Source organism: Homalodisca vitripennis, chromosome X (genome assembly GCF_021130785.1).
Source record: "Homalodisca vitripennis isolate AUS2020 chromosome X, UT_GWSS_2.1, whole genome shotgun sequence".
NCBI lineage: Eukaryota > Metazoa > Arthropoda > Insecta > Hemiptera > Cicadellidae > Homalodisca > Homalodisca vitripennis.
The window spans coordinates 22,450,353-22,473,417 of NC_060215.1; the positions used below are offsets into that span (position 1 = coordinate 22,450,353).

At 34.7% G+C, this 23,065-nt stretch overlaps 1 protein-coding gene across 2 annotated transcripts in view; it reads left to right on the forward strand.

Annotated features, from left to right (window-relative positions):
• LOC124368766 (KICSTOR complex protein kaptin-like) overlaps positions 1-21,216 on the forward strand; it is a 35,115-nt gene extending 13,899 nt beyond the window's left edge. For both annotated transcript variants that reach the window (XM_046826117.1, XM_046826118.1), the window contains 6 exons: positions 2,039-2,205; positions 9,305-9,480; positions 10,001-10,091; positions 11,296-11,431; positions 19,224-19,379; positions 20,724-21,216. In XM_046826117.1, the coding sequence (XP_046682073.1) occupies positions 2,039-2,205; positions 9,305-9,480; positions 10,001-10,091; positions 11,296-11,431; positions 19,224-19,379; positions 20,724-21,080 (1,083 nt within the window). In that variant the 3' untranslated portion in view covers positions 21,081-21,216. The remainder of the gene's footprint in view (positions 1-2,038; positions 2,206-9,304; positions 9,481-10,000; positions 10,092-11,295; positions 11,432-19,223; positions 19,380-20,723) is intronic.
• The last annotated feature ends 1,849 nt before the right edge of the window (positions 21,217-23,065 follow it).

A 23,065-nucleotide genomic window follows, 5' to 3' on the forward strand; every position in this document is an offset into this window, starting at 1 on the left:
GGACTAGTGTTCCAGTATAAACAAGATACAAAAGATAAATATATTTTAAAAACAAATGCTCCCGTCCCTTTTAGTATTAGAGCGGAAGCTACACTAACAGAACTTTGAATTCAAGACCTTGTAGTACTGAAAAATCATGGCTTTAATAAACCCTATGGTCTATCTGATCTAAACATTTCAATATCATTGCAAGAGTAACGAAAAAGTCAGGAAAGGTTCTAAGTAGTATATTCTGCGAAGTTGTGGGTAAGTGGAGACCCTGTGGTGTCATGTACCCAGGCAGGTAAAAAATGGGGCTGACACCGGATATGCCTTTGTAACTATGAGCACTGAATACAAGTTTTGTCTTCCCCCTGTGTCCTCACTGTTCTCGGTCGAGCTAACAGCTATCTAGAAGGTATTAAATATCACATGTCATAGTACCACTGGGCTAGTAATTTGTTCTGACTCATTAAGCAGTTTCTTCTTCTTCTATGGGGCGGCCTATTGTCATGCACTTAAGCCTCAGGGGCCTTTTGCGCACCCCGGTAGCACACCATGAGGCCGACCAGTCTACAGGTTCACCAGTTCTACAACCTCTCTTGGGAAGAAGAAAGATAAAAAAAATTGTAAGGAGGGAAAGTGAATAGTTAGAGAGATGTTGATAAAAGAAAAAATAAAAAAAAAAACGGAAAAAAGGAAGTGAAAAGACTACTAGATTTTCCAGTGTCAGACATTTTTTTTTTGTTCTCTTAGGACAAGAAGCTTATAAATTGCACTTAGTCCTGTAAGAACCTTTGCACTGCTTCCGGAGAGTGATAGGATATTCAGGATGGGTAAGGTTAGGGAGTAGGGGCCGCCTCCTATCGAGATCCATGAGGAAGAATTAGGGCACTACATCTCAAAGTCATCCCGGAAGAAGGGGAGGCCAGCTCTGAACCAGCCTCTCCAGTTAAAGTAGGCAGGGGGTGACACACCCTTGTTGAGGTTAACAAGAGCCTCTGAGGTAAGGGAACAAACCCCACCAACTCCAACAGTCATCTTCCACAGTAGACTAGACCTATCGAATTGCCCATGAACCCCAGGATCTCAACATTTGCGGTTAGTGATGTGCCGCTACTGGACATCCATAAGGTTGCCCAAATTGAAGTGGCACATCAGTTTTTACTGTGCCCAGTGGTGGGTTCAACTGGTAGGTATAAACCAGCCAGAAGTGATCCCTGCTGGATTAGTGTCAGACATACAAGAGATTAATCAAGTGTGGTCAGTAAAGTAAAAAGTTTGGAATCTCATTTGAAAAAAATAAGCTCCTATGGAAGGTGCTTCTCACAAGTAAGTAGAAGTAATGTCATATGACATACGCTCCGGTTGCTGTCCACGTACAGGTCTGACACCTGTGCATAAATACCTGGCACCAATGATTATTATTGAAAAAATATACCTCTGGCACTGAAAAAGTTAGTGTACAAATAATTAACTCCCTTCTACAACATAGTTGTATTGGCTAGACTCTTAAATTAGTTTTCAAATTTCAAAACGATTTTTTCCTCCCTTATTTAAAGCTTCGGTAACCTTTTTACTATAAGAAACAGTTTTGTACACGCATTTTGTATCCGTACATAACCTTTCTCAATAAAACACAACATGATCATTATCCTCAGGAACACTGACACGCACTTACTGTATTAACAGTGAAACAAATGGTAGAATGGAGAACCTGTGGTATTGGTGGCTATGGAGGAATTTAGTTCTGTATCCATAATTATTATATTTCTCATATGTTTTTGTCAAAAAATAAATGTTACATTTATTTTGATTTCATAAGGTGACCAGATTTTTCAGAAAGCAGTTTTCTCTATCTATTGTGACATATTACTTTTCGTCCTATGTTTTTAATATTTCAAACTCATTAACTGTTAAATATAAAGGCTAGGACTAATATAAGTATTACAACGCTTATGGTCCAAAAATCATTTATAAACAATGGAAAAAGCATCTTTAATCATTGTAAAAAGTAAGTATAAGTGGATAAGTTAAAAAAGCACTTTGTTATTTTCAGATAGCATGGTTATTATCAGGCAGTGATAATAAGATCCATCTGTTTGTTGAGGATCGGCAAAGTCACTCGTACATGGAGACCGATATAACTGAACAGTTACCTGAGTTTACAGTCCTGCCAAGTGTTGGTTTATGGATAGATATTCGTTACACTCACAATTTTACAAGGTACATTCACTCTTCAACAATGTCTTTGACTCTGGTATAGTTTGTTGTGAAATTGTTTGAGGTGATATCATAAAGCATAGAATTGGTTGTTTCTTAGTGTGACATGCTAGAATATTATACAATGTTTACAATTATGAATGATTCTATCATGGCTCAAAGATTAAAAAATAAGGTAGTCCCCGGACTGACTGACAGAAGTAACTACTTCTTATAACATACTTCTTGTTTATAATACATTATATTTTATATTACATATTGTTTATTAGTTTCTATAATTTGTTCAGTATCATTTTCACTGCAATCTTATATTTCCAAAATAATTACTTAATTTTCATTGTCGTATTCTAAAAATGAAATTATGGGTTTATGATAATGAAAATAAGAAATAAAAATTCTAGAATGAAATCTTGCTAAATAACTTGTAACTCATTGTGCTTATGTTTTTATCGCTCGACATTGTTAAATTTCATTTATCTTTTAAAAATTGAATTAATAGCTTTTGGCGTTTCTTCAGCAAAATTTGTATTAAATCTGTTTTTTCGTTCTTTATTTTTAAGTGAATGTAAGGTAAGGCCCAATGTAATTCAGTAAAGGTTATAATTATAATCAACATAAAGCCAAATTTTTTCCAAGATTAAATTACACTACGGATTTATTAGCTCGAAAAGATCTAATCACTTTATTTTGTAATCCTTTTTTTAAAACTCGTCAAGACGAAACTAGTAATGAACTTGAATAAGAATTAATATTAACCGCTCTAAAATTCAATTTTGAATCAGATGAGCTTTAAATACTGCTATTAATGATGCAGTAAGTTAATCAATTTTACATTTGATTCATTAATAACTTAGTAGTTCGTAGATTTAGTCAAATCAGTATTTTACCATATGTATATTCCTGAGGGAAAGAGACGAATTTCCACGCACTTAGTCCTAAAAGACCTTTGCGCCTCCCTAACTAATATTTCTATCCTCAGAATTTCTTTTTTACAGATCAGATTTTTGGGCTCCTGTTCTCTGATGTCCTTGGGTCTGAGGAGATATACCTCTAGGAATTGTTTCTGAATTTTAGTTGTAGCAGGACAGTTTAGCCAAATATGCTCCGCTGATTCCTCCTCATCTCCATAGAGTCTGCATTCATCAGTCTGACTAAGGCCTACCTTCATGAGATGTTTTCTAAGGGGGCCATGTCCTGCTTACTAGGGTGGGTTGAAAAAAAAAAATATTTTTGAACGCTTTAGTGCGGAAAAGTTAAAAAAACAATATCCGTTAACATCTTCCGGTCGCGCATTGAACTTCAATTTTATAAACATTTGTGAAAATCTGTCTATTTTGTAATTTTGTCCTACCATTCAACGCTTAAAGAATAAGCAAGCTTTACTTTGCCGTGTTTGGTTTATGGGTTAACCCATATAACCCAAATAAATTATAATATAATCGAATGTTAAATGTTTTCCACTCGCGCAATGTCTTAGAAAATAACATAAATTACCATCTTAGGCTATTTTATCTGTGCAACTCTTCGCCCATTTTGTAGAAACAAAATTGACCCAGAACTCTCCACGTGGAGGTGGTTGCACTTCGAGTTCCACCCAAACCCTACCCAACCAACCATCCAATTGTTGGGTGTGGTATTTCCATAATATTTACTATGATGTATAATTTTTTTTATTTTACAAACATGTTACATAGTTAAGTATTTTTCACTGTGTTTTCATTTTTCTTTTTAAATCTCTCGGTAAATACTTAACATTTAAAATCTGATTTCTTGGAGAAATGCGGCATAACAGATCTAGACTTCAGCGTTGCTCGGATAAAGCCATCTCCAGCTTCATTTCCACACACTTTGTTCGAGACTTCTGTCACAAGTTTGACGCACCTCTCAACAGCCTGGGTGTCCGATTTTCCCTAAATTGAAATTCCTTCGAAGATACATCAACTCCAATTCAAGAAGAGGAATTTTATTTGATGTTTCACAGGAGCATGTAACGACCCACCTCCCAAATTTATAGGTCCCGACTTGTTCAGTGGAGAAGGGTGTGTGTTAAGTTCACTGAGATCTACTCCTACTGTAATGTCACTAGCTAAGCTGTGGTGGAATGCAAGGGTATTTAATAATATTTTGTAAGGGCGCCACCCCATTTCTAGTTATGTAGATGAATCTGTAGGACGACAATGGGGAATCAATCCTACGGCCCAGGTGGACAGAGTAAGGCAGATCAAGCCCAAGGAAAGTACACTATTGACTATTCATGCTTATCCGATTATTAATAGATATAGACACACATACTTATTGACTGAAAGCCTAGTGATTGCCATTCAATACATAATACCCACTGTGATACTGTTAACTGTAAGTAATGATCATGTGATTCCAGAATTATGATAAGAGTCAGGGTTATCTGACCTTCCTTGTTACGTGTATTTAAACATAGCAATCAATACTTACATCAATACATACTTTATACTTAGCAATCCAATTGAAATTCGCATTCTAATATGCTAATTCAGTTTTACTGTTTCAGTGAAATTAATAAAAAAAAAGGTAAATCAGAAAACCAAACAATGTAATTAAGTGAAGGCAATTTTATTATATCGCAAGGTATACTAGCACCTTCAAACTGATGACAAATTCTAAGAACCTATTATTCAATATTCTTATTTTGATTGAGACAAAATATTTAAAAATTTGTCAAAGTGATACCAATATTTGGCAATTAGTATTGTAATACATAACTAGAATTTACCAAGAAAATTGGCTTAAGATTACACTACAAGAGAATGATAGATTAATTCCCAAATACACCAAAAGAATAATTGCAGGTGGTCACCATGCTGAAATATTAACATATTATATTTAACAAGAACACACAACACATTAAAAATACGGTACAACTTAAGTACTAATCATTGGTAGCCTAAATGTATAGTAAAGCTCTTCAATAACACATAAGAGTCCAAATCCTTAGTATAATCATCCCAGTTGTCCAATTGGATATCTCCTAATGGAAGCACGGCGCAAATTGTCCGTAGGCCTATGTCTATGATTTTATTGGCTAGCCAATGTTTAATTAAACGGTACAGAATTGTCCCAAACAAAATTATTCATAGAGTGTCAGACTTATCGGTCGAGGAATGCGTGGTCAATCCCGCAACAATGCAGTGGCAGTCCACGGTAGGGAGGCTCGTGGTAGACCTGCGTCCGGTCAGGTGGCTGTGCCGGGGCGTCCAGGGGCGGTGCGCGTCCGTGCAGGCTCTGACAGAGCGGCAGTGATGGTGACCGTTCCAGGGCCGGTCGTAGCCGTAGCTGAAACCGTACAAAATTCCTATCTTAATAGCATCACATAGCTATGGGCTTAATATACAATATATAAACATATACATATTTACATATACATACATAATTACAGAAATAACTATTGTGTTGTGACTTGACATACAGTACATATTCCAAACAAAAATTTTCACTTATTGATATAAATTTATTTATCGCCATATTAATCTTTACAAAATAACTACTGGCTGAGATAGTCTAGTTTCAACTATTTTGGACAATAGACATAAATGTTAAGCCAGCAAACATAAAATTTACAAACTTTAAATTGTCCACAGATATCTAGTTACAGTTTCCCTGTTTAGAACATAATACAAAAGAAATAGTGACTGTACGTTTTAAAGATAAAATTTTATACAATTTACTAACCAAAACTACACAAATTATGTACATACCATTTATTATCTGTAACTTTTATTCCACGGACTATTTTAATCCTGTACTTAATTTTTCCCAAGTTTGAAATGACAGATAAATCAGAATATTGCTTTAACATAATAATAATTAGGATACTATTAATGCCGGTATAAAAAAATTACTGGAGTGCTATAGGCCCAATTTATTAAATTTACTTAAGAATAAACTTTTGCGAATGGCCTATTAATGAATGTCGAGGCATGAATAGTCAACCAATTTCAAATATCATTAATTGCCAATAAGTTAATATCACCATGAATTTTCACTGTACATAGTTACAAAATCATGATTTTAAATGAAAAAATTCTGCCTTACCTCTTAATAAAATCCACAGGGGTTTTAAATAGCCAGAGAAGAGGGTTCCTGACGAACTTTACACCAATGGAGTCCAACGCCAACTACCTGTAGACGAATGTCGTACATCCTGACTGTAACTCTCGTGTACAAACCTGTGGGGTCCATAGTTCAATTAGGGAAAGTACGGGTGGCAACGTTTGTAGCGGTTGGAATTTAATTGTTCCTTCAGTACAGGATAGGCAAATGCAAGTCTTGAATGTCACGGAAATGCAGGGTTGTTGAAGGCGTCCCTCCAACATAGCTAAATTACGATCGGTTGATCAGACCGATGACCCCAAAAGTATTTTTCACGTAACGATGACGTTACAAGCATTTGATTTAAATTGCACATTGACATGCATCTGGTGTTTTTTTGCATGTACAGTTCACTGTCATTGTGCATTTACAAGCAGCGACGTCAAAAAGGGATTGAGCTTTCACTTTAAAGTCTTCTAGTCTGGCTTTAAATAAAGGCTTGCCTTTATCACGTTTATATGACTTCATTATCTTAGTATAAGAATCATGATACACATTATTCATCTTCACAATTCGGCAGCAGACAACATATGAATGGATGCTTTATCATACAAACCTTTGATTTGTTCCGCAATCGTTGAGGCTACTTTGGACAAACTAACACATTTTTTGTTTGTCGTGAGTGACAACTTGTATCTTTCTTCAAAACAGCACTTAAGAATACATTCATATGTTGGCAGTTTATTTTGAAGGAAACTTCGAGGTTCACCAAATATAGGGCAGTAAAACTCCTGTCTGGAGTCGGCAATAACACTTCTAGTGAGTATACTTTGCGACTCACTCATCATTATATGATATTGTTAATAAATATTAGAGAATTATAACACTTAACAATACAAACACACAATCTTGTACGCACAATGTACAGTTTCAAACGCACAGCACAAAAGTCATTTGAAGCAACACAGCGTGTGATACTTGAAACAGTCAGAGGTGGTAGCGATGGTGGTAGTGGGGGACAGGGGGAGGATCGAGCCAGTTCTATCTAGTTAAAACCAGTTAAAGTGAGTTCGGGTTCGTTACATTCTAGGAAAACAAATAAAGAGTCACACTTCAAAAAATGCGAAATATTAGTAAATATAACTTTTTTTCCAAGACACTACGCGAGCGGAAAACATTTAACAATAGATTATATTATAATTTATTTGGGTTATTTAAACCATAAACCAAACACGGCAAACTAAAGCATGCGTATTCTTAAAGCGTTGAATAGCAGGAAAAAATTACAAAATAGACAGATTTTCACAAATGTTTATAAAATTTAAGTTCACTCTGCGACCGGAAGATGTTAACAAATTTTGATTTTTTTTTGTATAATTTTTGTTCTCAATGCAACAGGAAACTTTTCCACACTAAAGCATTTATAAATAAAAATATTAATCTTTTTCGACCTACCCTAAAGCCCACCTTTTAGCATAAGGACAGATAAGCATTTTTTATTGTCTTAATCCTGAGGCTCAACTCCAATTAAAGTTTCTTATCCTCTTTTCCCAATCTTGTACAAGAGCTTTGCTGTTGGAGAAAGCTATCCCGCAACCTGGCTCTGGCCCCACCATAATGGACTTATAGTAAATTAAAGTATAAAATGCAGTTGCAATAAGACACAAGACCTTTATTGCTGTTGATCATTTATACAATGAAATAGGCATTGTCAGTACACTTTTTAGTTTAAAACATATACTAATATAGAAAGAAACCATTATGGAAAACCACAAAACAGGTTTAACAGACTCAAAAACATTTACCTTACAGTTGTAAAATAATAGGGAATACATGGGCAAGACAAAATAGACCATGAAACGTAAGAATAAAATAACACACAAAGAAAACACGAGAAAGGCACTTACAGAAAAGTACAAAATTGCACATCATTGTTGGTCCTAAAACCATCATATGAATTGGGATGAAGCCAACAAAATATAACGGGAACCACATTTCTTGAAAAGGAAATTAATCGAGGCTACATACATTCAATTGACAGACCAATCAATCAGTCAACCATCAGCCGAGATTAGGCCGCTTTGGTTGCCAATTCTGAAAAATGAACTAAAAAGAAAACCAAAAGTATCAAACAGATTAGATATTTGTAATATACCAATAAACACACACACACACACAGAATGGAGAATGGCATACTGTGGAGTCACAGTATGGTTTAAGAAGTTGATCTAGCATGAACCAATAATAGAAAAGGCCCACTCCTGTTTCCTCCTTTTTTAGCCGCCATCTTGTTTCTGCAGTGACGATTGCTATTAACTATTGGTTCCTAGTCAGTTGTAGGTGGTTGGTCGGCAAATGCAGACCTATTGTGAGCTGTATTCTGTAGTTCAGTTTTAATAATTAGTGTTGTGTTTAGTTTTGTATTAAGTGCATGTTTTAGAGTTAGCGAAGTTGACACACAACATGATGGTTGTGATTCCTGACTTACACGTGTCACAATGCTCTGGTTTGATTTATTTATTTTAACCTAGTTTGTTAGGTTAAAACCTATGTGTTAGGTTAGTCATTTACCTGAAGAAGAGATCAGATTGCAGATGAATTAGTTCTTTGACTGTTGTGCTGTCCTGGTTTCTCTGTTATATTGATAATTTTTCTGTCAGAAAGTGAATTCAACCAGTAAAGAGGTTGTGTAATACTTTTGAAAGAAAATTAATTACTTTATTTAAGGAGAATAATTGAAAATGAAATTGGAGTATATTGTGATGTAGTAAAAACAAATTTCCATTACAAAACCACAATTCTACTAGTGTTTGGTTCAATGTTACTTATTTACTTCAGTGGTAATAATGTAGAGATTGAGTATCTGGCACCGAGGTTGTGGTTTATTGAAGTAGGCTGGGATCCTAAATCCCTGGCTTATTGAGTATTGAAAAGGCTGGGGTCCTGTATAACTTTAATAAAGATATAACCTCTATTTTGCTAGTATAGCCGTAAAAATAAAGATATAACCTCTATTTTGCTAATGAGTGTTCTGCAGGCGGGTTTCTGTGGTCGGATGTGACTGTGGGACCCTTCAGATGTCTCTAGTTAACGTGGAGACTAACAGTGTCATCTTCAATCAGTTCAGCATCCTAGACGGTCCAATCACTCAAGTCAAACTGTTCTCCCTTGCACCTAAGGACATTCATCCACCTAGTGTCTTGAAATCTTTAGGTATGCCATGTACTTCTTAAGTTTTCAAGTAACGTTCTATATGCTTGTTAGAATTGTGTTAATTTAAAACTTTGAAATATTACCTGTTGAAAGTTCTTAATAAATACATACCTACCTTGTAAGAAAGGTAGGCTCAAGCAAAGGCAGGTGTTAGTAAAACCACAAATGTTTTAGTATGTTAGAATGAGGTTATCTAACTTATGGTGGTGGCAGCATCACCATAGTAGTTATTTTTTTAGTCTTATTGAATAAACATAACCCACATACAACAAAAAATATGAGACTAAATTTGCCACTAACATATATACATTTGTACATCATTGGACAGTTTTGTACATGTGCCCAATGTATGAAGACAAAGTTGGGCTTGTGTCGTGGCTTTTACATAGTTAATCTTCAAGCTGTTGGATTACAATATTATTCCTACAAGTACCTTATAGAAATTGTATCTATGTGTGCTGTGATTAAGTTTTAATATTCACCAAAAGTGTGCTCAATATATACCTTGTTTGATGTCAAGAGGTAGAAGAAAGAGACTGTAATCCAGATCCTTTGAAGAACGATCTCCATCTCATAGTCTGTAGTGCACTGGTACCAACAGTTGTGTACATGTAAGTACTGTTCAACCATGATTTATTTCTAGGCTAAAGGAAACTCCTGTTCACTTCACATACCAACCCTTGCTCACTTATCTGTTTTCTATGTTTTATTATTCACACTGCTAACACAATTAGAATCTTACGATATTTCAGCACCAATGTGATGTCATCTTCAGTTCTAAACTTAGTTTCAGTGTGTGTTTGAAGATGGCTCTTTACAATGAAGCTGAAATACCTCTAGATTCTCATAGTGTTACAATATTTTGGCATCATGTGAATTGACTTTGATGGTCATGATATCAGCCACTTAAGAGAAAAAAAAGATTCCTTGCATACTTCTTTCCTCAGTCAGTCATACCTGGTACACTCTTGTGCATAAATGATCTTGGTGTACCAACCTTAGTTGCCGCTCTGAACCTCTCATTGTCTTCTTCTCATAATGTGTATTATTTCAATCTTGATGCATGCAATATTGTGTACAAACAACCTTTCTGTGCTGAACTCTGCTTACTGCACTTGGCAGTTCTCTTTGCCTTTACCTCTTAAAGTGTGTGACTGTATACTTGATGTATGCAATATTGTGCACAAACAACCTTTCTGTGCTGAACTCTGCTTACTGCACTTGGCAGTTTTCTTTGCCTTTACCTCTTAAAGTGTGTGACTGTATACTTGATGTATGCAATATTGTGCACAAACAACCTTTCTGTGCTGAACTCTGCTTACTGCACTTGGCAGTTCTCTTTGCCTTTACCTCTTAAAGTGTGTGACTGTATACTTGATGTATGCAATATTGTGTTCACAATCAACCTTTCTGTGCTGAACTCTGCTTACTGCACTTGGCATTTCTCTTTGCCTTTACCTCTTAAAGTGTGTGACTGTATACTTGATGTATGCAATATTGTGCACAAACAACCTTTCTGTGCTGAACTCTGCTTACTGCACTTGGCAGTTATCTTTGCCTTTACCTCTTAAAGTGTGTGACTGTATACTTGATGTATGCAATATTGTGCACAAACAACTTTCTTTCTGTGCTGAACTCTGCTTACTGCACTTGGCATTTCTCTTTGCCTTTACCTCTTAAAGTGAGTGACTGTATACTTGATGCATGCCATGCACAAAAAGTCTGTGCTAAATAAACTCAGTTTTTACAAGAGTGAATAGTATCAATTCAGATGTTTAAATTGAAAGCAAATTTAACTTTACCTGAACTGTTCAGGAATATACAAGAACAGGGGTTTGTGGAGAGACAAATCCTAAGTGAGAGCGACCACTACGATGTTAATTTGTGTGCCTGCGTGGCTGACATAAACTTTGATGGCTTCCATGAAATTCTGCTTGGAACATTTGGAAAGGTAAATAAAACTACAAAATTATAGCATTATAAAGTGTAGTAAGTATTAAAAATATTGTGGAGCAGACGAATGCATTCTGATTGGTTTTCGTTATTTTAAAGTAGTAGTCAACACTGTCATAAGAAAGGGTTCAAACAAACAACAAATATTGGTTGTTAAGTTTTCGAGGTTATGTTTAATTGGTGTAACCATTGTAAAATGTGTAGCTTACTTAAGAAAAAGGTGGAATAGATTTTGAGTGGTTGCAACAAGGAGACCCTGCACATAACCATAACAAAAAGAGACCTGAAATACGTTGTATATAACTTCAATAGTTCTTTACCATAATCTGACAGAGAGTTATTAAATGAAATAATGATTGAATTCCATTCTTTGATTTAACATATACAAACAAAATATTAACTTCGGAAATAGCTGACTACATTTACAAGTATTTGTGGCCAGTATGAAATTTATGTAATAAAACAGGTTAACAACAAAATATTGAACTTAACAAAAACAGATTATAAATAAAATAAATGCGTCCAGATTGTATACATTGAAAGATTCAACATTCTCTGTGGCATTTGGATTACTTAGAAATTACCTTAAATTCTAAAATATGAGTTTGTGGTTTATTTTAGAATCCTAATTTAATATATACACACTTTAACTATTAATTTCACATTACTGTATGAATAAAAAATTTAAAAAATCATCAGAGAGATAATGTCATCAAGTGTATCATTGAACATTGAAATAATAATACAATTAGTTTAAGTTGTTAATCATATATTTAAAACGGAGGATATTTCATTTGTAATTTCTTTAATGCAATTTACAAAAGCTTGATCAACACCACATGATTTTTTATTTTTTAGGATTTTTATTGTTTATATTATTTTAGTGTTTTCTGTACGATGTATAAAGATGGTGCAGGTTGACTTTAGACAGTGATAAGATAAGAATTTATCGACTCTGCTACTTGTCTTGCTTCGGGCACAATTCCTCCACTATCCAACTCAATCCTGTCTACAGGCCTATGGTTTTCTGACCCACTCAGGTTGTTTATAACTTTCCAGTACTGTGCAGAGTCACCCATGCAATTATTTAATTTTGTACAGCAATAACTTCATGTAGTTAAATTAATATAATTTCTCAGTTTATCCATGAATATAATAACGTTTAAAACTCAAGTCGTAGGTAGCTCACTGTGAGCATGGATCAGATTGTTTATTCTGATAAGAGCAAATCAGCTTTGTGGGAAGGATGGAAGACATTTCTCATTCCCCAAGAACTGTCTTTATACATGTTGGTACAAATGATTTGAGTAGGAATGTATGTCCGGACGAGGTGATGGGAGCCATGAATAATGTAGTTAAACTCATAAAAGAGAAACTGCCGAAAGCTCAACAGCACTACAATTCAAAAGAGAAATATGGTCTACAACCCTGCACCGCACAAACCAAAATGTTAGGTGGGTATGCAAGAACCTTGTGGCTGTATATCTAAACTTGGAAAGATAAATTACGGATGCTTGTCTCTCAAGGGATGGTCTTCATTTAAATCGAAGAGGCACATCCATGTTAAACAGAATATTTATGCAAGTTGAGTCTCTGTGTGACAACATTTACTCCAAAGCCACAGGACTTAACTCCTAGGGAAGCTTAGAGAGTCATGATCAGACTGCCAACGGCAAAACTGACAATTATGAGAACTTCTATGAGAAGGCAAGTGTACTACCACCAAAAACCATCTCTCTCAGCAGGAATACCCGCCTCTGCTGACACTGACACCAGCACTAGCTACCATCTACAGTTGGATAATCCTGGTGATGAAACATCTAGCGGCTCTCTACCTGGTCAGTACCACGAACGAGGTTGACGCTGCTTAACTTCCACATCAACTGAGTGCATGAAAGTTGTAAATGATACAGTGCTTTCAGTGCCCCAATTTGTCTTTCAAGTGCCTGTCAGTAAAGATTGTAATAAAGATAAATCTAATTCAAGTTCTGTTTTTTTAGACAGCCGACATGTCAAATTAATACCAGTATAGAAAGATGTTTTAGAAGTCAACTAAATAGTAATAGTTTGTCTAGTTTAATCTTGGATATGAAGGTTTTTAATCCTAAAGCACAGTCTGATAGTGTTTCTTGCGTGGCAGGAACAAATAACCACTACTCACATTTTAAAATAATAAATAAAAAACCAAAAGAGAAAACTATTCTAGGCAATAACAGTAAAAAATATCATGATTATGCACCAAAACATACAAATTTACTCTCATCTCATTTAGATCAGTTTCAAATTAATTTAGAAGAAATTAGACCAATATTTTTGTCTGAGCATAAAATGAGGGATGCTGATATACTGTACCTAGATATTGATAATTGAACAATAAGATCATATTTTTCTCATCCAACTACATCAGGGGGCAGAGTAATGATTTTAACTGAAAAATATATTAAAAGCAAATTTATATTGATTCCTGTCATGCAGGAGCTATTGGTGGAGAAGTAATTTGAATGCTGCATAACAGAGTTTTGAGTGACAGACTATTCTTTTGTCTTAGCCTGTGTATATTGAACCCCAGCTCACTGTTATATACATACAATTTTAGATAAGCTGGATATTCTTATTGATGCACTCTCTAATATGTTTGATAATGGTATTATAACAGGTGATTTGATTATTAATGTACTAAAGTGGTATAATATATATAGTAAGTTTTGTTCTATCTTAAAAATGTACAATATGAATTATAAAATAGATTTCCCGACAAGAGTAACCATTACATCCAAATCAGCTAGTGATAATTTTATAACGAATATAAGCAATAGAAATTTACTTACTTGGGGCATAGTAATCAAATATCTCGGACCATGACGCTCAATATCTTCAAATATTAAATACAAATAGTAAACATAAAAAATAACACAAAAAGAAACCAGTTACAGACAATTCATACTGTAACCTCTGGATTGGATCACAAGTGATCTTAAAAGAAAAAAGATGAACTAATGGAACTAAAAAAAATGTTTTGATCCTCAAAAAAACATAAAATTAAATTCAAAAACTGATAGAAAAGGAAAGATTTTAACAAAACAATAATAGAAACACAAAAAGAGAAAATCAATGAAAGGATTATAGGCTCTTCAAATAGAGTAAAAAGTACTTGGAATGTAATTAGATCTAAAGTACGAGTAGATAAACCATCCAAGACCATGACTAATATAACTTTAGAACATAATAAAGTAGAAATTAATGATCCATTAAAAGTTTGTTAACTGTTCAATAGCTTTTTTGTAAACATGGTCGATGATATGATAACTCCAAATATTCACAAAACATCAACACACTTTTTGCCTCAACAGTATATTCAAAGCAAGATTAGTACATTCTATTCAATTCAATGAAATTGAAAACAGCTTTATTCACTTGGCATATACACATATATACAAGAATAGCGTCAGGATTGAATTTATGTTCTTACTAGAAAAATAAAAAAACAAGAATACATAACAGAAAATACAAGATATATCACAGGAGATAGCAAAAGTTTAAAATACAATTATTACAGTTGTTGAAAGGTTACAATTCTCATTCAGTCCCATGTCCGAAAAAGAAGTAGAGAGGATTATCCTCTCACTTGAAAATAAATGTTCTTCAGGCATTGATGACATACCAGTAACAGTGATTAAAACATTCAAGAAGCTTCATAATCAAACCATTAACTCAATTAATTAATTCCTCTTTAATATCGGGCAATTTCATAGGAAAATTTAAAATATCCGAAGTAATTCCTATTTTTAAGAAAGGTTGTGCTAAAGATGTTTCATGCTACCGGTTTAAATTCTTCCTTCATTTTCAAAAATATTTGAACAAGTGGTTTATAACCAACTTTTTAAATATTTAGAAACAAATCATTTATTAAATAAAGAACAGCATGGATTTTTGCCAGGGAGCTCCACAATAACTGCTGGTGCGGAATTCATATAAAATATAATAAATTCAATTGATATTGGAAAAAAAGTTATAGGAATTTTTTAGACCTGTCACGCACATTTGATAGTGTCTCTCACAACCTTCTAATAACTAAATCGAAGGAACTGGAAATACAAAAAAACTTGCTTGGTTTACTTCATACTTGAGGAATAGAAAACAGTATGTAGAAATACATTTTACAGAATATAATCTGTGCATTAACTGTATTCGGAAAGTTACCTCCACGCAGCAAGTAGTAAAGCACAGGGTACCACAAGGGTCAATATTGAGACCTCTACTTTTTATATGTTATCTTGGATGATTTTGGATGTTATCTATGTATATCTAAAAGGACCAATTGTAGTAAAATGTGCTTATATGCGGATGACACGAATTTGGTAGTAACAGGAAAATCACAGGAGGAAATTGAAATATCAGCTTTTATAGACTTGGATAATATTGAACAATTTCTTATAATCAACACAATTTGTTACTGAAGTCAAAAAAACAAATTTCACAAGATTCTTATCAAAACAAAACAGGCAAAATTTGGAAATATCTATACCAGTTGGCGATAATTACATAGATCAGGAAAAGTGTTTCAAAATTTCTGGGACTAATCATAGATGAAAACCTGACTTGGAACCAACACGTGGGATATGTATTTAAAAAAAAGATTTATACACTGTGGCGCATGTCGGAATTGTGTGATTTGGATGCTCTGAAAAAAGTCTACTTTGCATTGATCTATTCTAACCTAGCATACGGAATATGTATATATGGTGCAACATCCAAGCAAAATCTGGATAAAATATTCATAAAACAAAAAAAGCAATAAGAATCATGCTAAACTTGAATAATTAGACTCAGTGAAACACCTGTTCGGTGAACTTACGATCTCTACCATTTATAGTTTATATAATAGAAGTAATAAAATTTGTAACAAAAAAAATACAGTGAATCTCTAAAATCTACATATATTTACAATACATGCAATAAAATCACAACTGATTTAATTTGATGTGCATATGAACTAGCTTACATTTAAGATTTTTTTCTGACTCCTTGTGGGCCGTTTCCCTGAGGGATATGTGTTACATATTTTTATGTCCAGTATGTCTGGACCAAGTTTTGTAGCTCTATCTTAAATCTTTTCAAAAATATTTAACCGCCTGGGACTTTTTGGGCATCTTGTATATCTATCTATCTATCTATGTGTATATATATATCTATATATAAAACTATATATATATATATATATATATATTTCTTGTGTGCTTGTGTTTGTCTAAAAAATAAATTTCTGGTTGAACTTAAAGCTTGAGTGTTAGACCACTTTATAATAAAGGACATGAACATTTAGCACGCGTCTTTTTATAATTTTGTTGTGGTTCACAAGGAAATCTCAGCCTACCAAAAAAACTTTTAATCGTCCATAATTCAATATATAAATATGAGCATTAATGACCATCATGAAATAATTTTTATTATTTATTAAACGTTCCTTAAATTATTGTGTTTGTAAAATTAACTTGATTTTTTGTCATACCTTACATATTAGAACTGTTGCAACATGTTACAATTACTCAAAACTATATTTACAAATCCTAATCCTAATAATATTATAAATGCGAAAAGTGTCTTGTTTATTTGTTTTCCTTTCACGCATAAACTACTCAACCGATTGCGCTGGAATTTGACATGGACATTCTTAGGGTCCCTGGGATGAATATAGGCTTATTCTTATTAATCCCTACAGGCTCTGCCCACTGGTCTTTAAAGTGGTGAAAAATCCCATCTTGGTCTCTAAAGTAGTGAAAGATTAATTAAAAGAGCATTTCTAATGTAATCAACTGTTCTGTGTAAACATTGTTTTTTTATTTTCAATTTGTTTACGTTTATAATGAGTACAAATATTTTTAATGCCGTTTTAGATATCAGCAATTAGGTGAGTATTCACCTATCTTACAAAATGCCCCAAGATAGACAGAATTTGACACCGAAGACTCCCTTTGAAGAAGTCAACAAGAACTATACTAGATGAAAGTTCGCTGAACTGTTTTTGAACTAATGTACTAATTCCAGCTCTAAATGTTCTATAATATTAACAATATTTTTCAGCTTATAACGAAACAAACGTGTGGTGTGTTATTGTTAATGTACTTTTAGCTGTACCTTTTTATCCAATATTAAGTATTAAATCCAAAAAACTATGTTACTATTTAACAAAGTAAACTATAATTACCATAAATATACACTCTTTATCATATTTTCTTGATCATGGGAAGAAGTAAAATTCAACATTAGCATTGGAAATATAATTCACTTGAACCAGAAATGCTCATACTGGTGCCAAATTGCGTGTAAAGCCTTGGGTAACTACTAGTATACGAGGGGGTATCCAAAAAAAACCGGAATTATTTTATAAAAATTATATATTATCAAATTTTTTACAATACAACCTTATCTCCTTCAAAATAATCTCCATAACAACTAATACACTTGTCCCAACGGTATTTCCATTGATCAAAACATTTTTTGTGGTCATCTTTAGAAATGGCTGCAAGCTCGAGCTTCGTTTTTTTCTTAACCTCTTCAACGCTGTCAAATCGTTGACCTTTCAAGCCTCTTTTCATGTGTGGAAATAAAAAAAAGTCGCATGGAGCGAGGTCAGGCGAGTAAGGTGCGTGTGGCAGTGGAACCATGCCGGTTTTGGCTAAAAATTGCCTAACTGAGATGGCTGTGTGTGCCGGTGCGTTGTCGTGGTGGAAGAACCAGTCTCCAGTCTGCCACAAATCGGGTCTTTTCTGGCGAACACTGTTGCGCAATCTTCTTAAAATCTCCAAATAAAATGTTTGGTTGACAGTCTGACCTGGAGGAACAAACTCAGAATGAACAATGCCTTTAGCATCAAAAAAGCGAATCAACATGGTTTTGATGTTTGATTTGACTTGCCGACATTTTTTTTGGATGAGGTGAAGATGGCGACTTCCATTGGCTTGACTGTTGCTTCGTTTCTGGGTCATAACCATAGCACCATGACTCATCACCATTAATTACCTTTTCCAGAAAATCGGGATCATTTTCGAGATGTTCTTTCAGAAGGCGGCAAGTTTCAACTCGATGTGCCTTTTGATGGTCAGTCAGAAATCGAGGAACAAATTTGGCAGCAACCCTTTTCAGTCCTAAATCTCCTGTTAAAATTTCGCTGAACCGAGCTCCAAGTTAACCCACTACTCTCTGATAGTTCCTCAATTGTCTGTCGACGGTCGGTGAGCACAAGTTCACGAATTTTCTCAACATTTTCGTCCGTTCGAGAGGTTGATGGACGTCCAGAACGAGGTTTGTCTTCAATCGACATGTCGCCATTTTTAAATTGAGCGAACCACTCGTAGACCTGAGTTTTCCCCATAGCATCATCTTTGTAAGCTGTATTCAACATTAAAATAGTTTCTGCAGCATTTTTACCAAGTAAAAAACAAAATTTCACAGCTGCACGTTGTTCACTTAAACTTGCCATGACAAAAAACGAAACAAGAACAAAACAGGGTTAGCGAAAACAGTCACTACGAACGAACAGAATGCACTAGGACAACGGAACTGGGGTCACTGAGCTCGCAATGGGTTGCGCGACACACGCCTAGCGGCAGGAATGTGTACTACACGCTGCCGGCTGCCAGCAATACAATTCCGGTTTTATTTGAGTACCCCCTCGTATATGTATATAAGGAACTTATATGATGAGCTAAAAAAGGATTCACAAGCAGATTGATTTCTTATTAATGGTAATACCTGAATGCCTCAATGTTATTTCTATTGTATTCTTTCAGAAAATCCTAATGTACACCTGGAATGGTGATAAATGGAAGCTGAGTGGTCAACGTAACACGGCCAACTCTGTCCACTCATTACACTATGTTGATGTCACCAACGATGGTGTTAATGACCTACTTATCCAAACTCCATCAGGAGTTCATATCCTGCAGGTATTTTTTATCCTAGAATATACACACATCAATCTGTCATTGACAAATTACCATTGTTGTGCTCCGACCAGTACGTGTACAGGACGTATAGACTCAATTGAATACTCTGCCTTATTTAAAGACTGTACTGTTTGTGGCATCATTGTTTAGATAAGTAGAACAGAAGTGACAAATTCTTTTTTTAACATGTACCTAGTCACCCATCATCTAGGAAGATGCTTATAAAGATAGCCAATGACATCTGAAAGATAGCTGGACAATTTTATGAGTTAGTAGAATCAAACAATCCAAAACCATTATTTAAGTAGATTTATTGTCCATATTTCTTTTTATATAAATATTACAACATAGTGGGTAAGTAATTTGTAGGATTGTATTGTAGCTGCTTTCCAACATAGAGTAAAAATATTGTTTTTCAAAGGAACGATATAAATTAACCACTAGAGCTTTATGTGCTGAGGTGGATCAGGAATCCAAATCATATGTCCTTGTAATTTTTGGAGATATTCTCATAGATTTACGCTTTGCTTTTTCTGAAGCCCCAGTACACAACATGAAGGACAGGATGATGGCAGCAAGACACAAGAGTTCAGTGGACAACCAACACGGGCAGGTAATCTTAATTCTTGGGCTTACACGGTTGGGTTTTCCGATTAACTGTGTCGAAAATTGTTAAGACATTTCACATCTTGAAATATTTCTACCTCACTGCAAGGAATATCTTCAGTCAGTAAAATTCTAAACCAGTACAAGCAGGACTGATAACTCACTTCCACAGGTGACTGAAGGGAGTGGAGCGTTTAACCAATCAGTGATCAGTATGACTCCTCTAGCACAGGATGCTGTTCTTTATAATCTGATACTTCAACAAAGAATATACCATAGTAATGAAACTTAAATTTTGATTAATATGTATGTATATGTATTCTCCCTTCATCTGAGTGACCTTGGGTCACACAATTATGTTTGTGCTGCAGAAGTTTCTTTTTGTTATAGTGTAAATTTTTATTTGCCTATCATACAGTGTGCTCATTATTAAATTAACCAGATTCTTAACATTTTTTAGTATGTGTTTGAATGCACTTTAGTAAAGATTTTTTTTATTGAAACATTTGTTTCAAGTTTTGCTATGTCTAATAAAACCCACATTAATGGAGCAGTGTATTACTCTTTGATTATAAATAAGTTGGAATCTCCAACTTAGTACATTTTATTGATATATGGAGCAGTCTTTAATTCTTGAATTTTGTTATACTTGTTATTTATGTAGAACAATAATTTAACAAGTTACATATACGATTTAAGTTAATTTCTACTATTACAATTTGTAAAATATGTTTTCAGCACTGTCCTGGGAGAGTGCACAACGTTTTCTTATCAAGATTGAAGGACGATGATGCCGGAAGAGAAATCTCTGTCGATATTGACATAGCTGAGGCTTTTCTGGTAGACAATGTTTCGGTGGAGGATTCCCAGGAATGCTTACTGGAGATAGATGAGCCTCCGATACCTTTACAATCAGGGGATGCTGTGGATGTGATAGTCGGAGAACTTTCACCTGAAACCTCCATTGTCAATGAACCTCTTCTAGAGACTATTGAAGTACAGAAACCTCTCTCGGACTCAGACTTCGATCACAAACCTCTGTCAGATCTGGAGGACTGTCCTTGTGAAGAAGCTTTTGAACAAACGGAGAACTAAAATATATGATATTATTATTTACTAATGTATGAACAGTTGTTAATTTTGAATGAATTTATCTCATGGTTAAATACAGCCTATATTTTATACATTTATTAATTAAAATGTAACTTGTTACTGTTTTGTTCTTTCCACACTTTGTGAGTGGTATTCAATCCTTTTAACCCTGAGCTCTCGTAAATTGTAAGGATCGGCCAGAAATCTTGTCACTTTTGAAACTGGTGGACCTGCCAAACTTCCCAAACAAATATTAATTACATAAGCAGATGATGTTTATAGAAACATTTGTAAATTCTTTATTTTCATACCAAAACTGACTAGAATTTACTCTCAACAAATTTAAGATATTACACATCTTCACATTTTTTAGTAAATTTGTTTATGAAAGCTAATTTTTTTTAATTTAAGATGTTTTGGTAGTATTCTTAAATAAGGTTAGCTAATACTGATTATAGAAGAAATATTATAGTCTTAACTGGGGTGGTGTGGAAAACACAAGTACAAGAGCTCTAAACACTGTGGCACTGTAAAAAATTCACTTTTCAATTAACACAGTCAACAGAATATGTTCTTTTCAGTACTGAAAAGCAATTCTTCTTTGTATTATTTACACTGGACTAAATGTGAATCCTATGTGTCTGTAATTATATTTACAAACTATTAAAACAAATTTTTATATATTGATTTAGTTTTTAAAATTTATTTCAATATTTTTAATATTTTCAAAAAGTAGTTAAGATGCTAGAATAGTTACGTACTTTGAATGACAACCAGGACTTTTGTAAAAACTTCATTGTTTCTGGGGCACAATAAAAGCAATTACTTAAGTGAACTACACAGTTTGGTGTTTCATCAAATGAGTATTAGCATAAAAATGTATCTTTTTGGTACCATGCCAAAAATTTCAAGTTTTGTGTCGGACTGTAAAAATCGTTTCTCAACGGGTGCGCTGCCGGACAGTTGTTTGCAAGAACTGGAGATCAGTCTCGACTATTAAAATTTCTATTATAAACATTGTTGAGACATCACTGCCGTGTGTGAACAGACTTCGTATTGACTCCTGGAACAACCAGCGATACAACTGTAGCAACTACTTGCGACAGTTCATGTGAGTAAAATTGCTTGCCTTGTTCACTTTATACGGCAGTAGTTGTGCAAATTCTCTCACATCTTTTTTTGTTATTTTAAGGACAAGAAGCTTATAAATTGCACCTAGTCCTGTAAGAACGTAACCTATGCGCTGCTTCCGGAGTGAGAGGATATTCAGGATGGGTAAGGTTAGGGAGTAGGGGCCCCTCCTATCGAGATCCATGAGGAAGAATTAGGGTACTACATCTCAAAGTCATGTCTCCTCGGAAGAAGCGGAGGCCAGCTCTGAACCAGTCTCTCCCACAGTAGACTAGACCTCTTGAATTGCCCATGAACCCCAGAATCTCGACATTTGCGGTTAGTGATGTGCCGCTCCTGGACATCCATAAGGTTGCCCAGATTTAAATGACACATCGGTTTTTGCTGTGCCCAGTGGTGGGTTCAACTGGAAGGTATAAACCAGCCAGAAGTGATCCCTGCTGGGTACTCTCACAACTTTACTTGCCAGTGTAAACGCAGCTTAATATTATCGTCAGACCGAATCAACCACGCACGTCAGTTTCGACGTTAGGGCTGGATTGGACGCTGTAAATACCGTCAGTTCTCCGATCAACTATTTACCTGAACGACTTCCCCGCTTACGTGACGATCGGTCGGACGATTCGTACTGTTTAAACCAAACAGCCCAACGTGTATAAGGATCCTTATGTCATGTTGTTTCGTAGTCCATGTCCATAATCTAGCGAACTTGTGACGAACCACAGCCTTTCGGCGTTTATTTACTTTGTAGTTGTGTTTTGTCGTGATGGGGTGATTCTATTCTTTCATTATATTAATGATTGACACAAAATATTTAGGAACCAGTAATTGCTAATATCAGTTGTGTTCGTATTCTG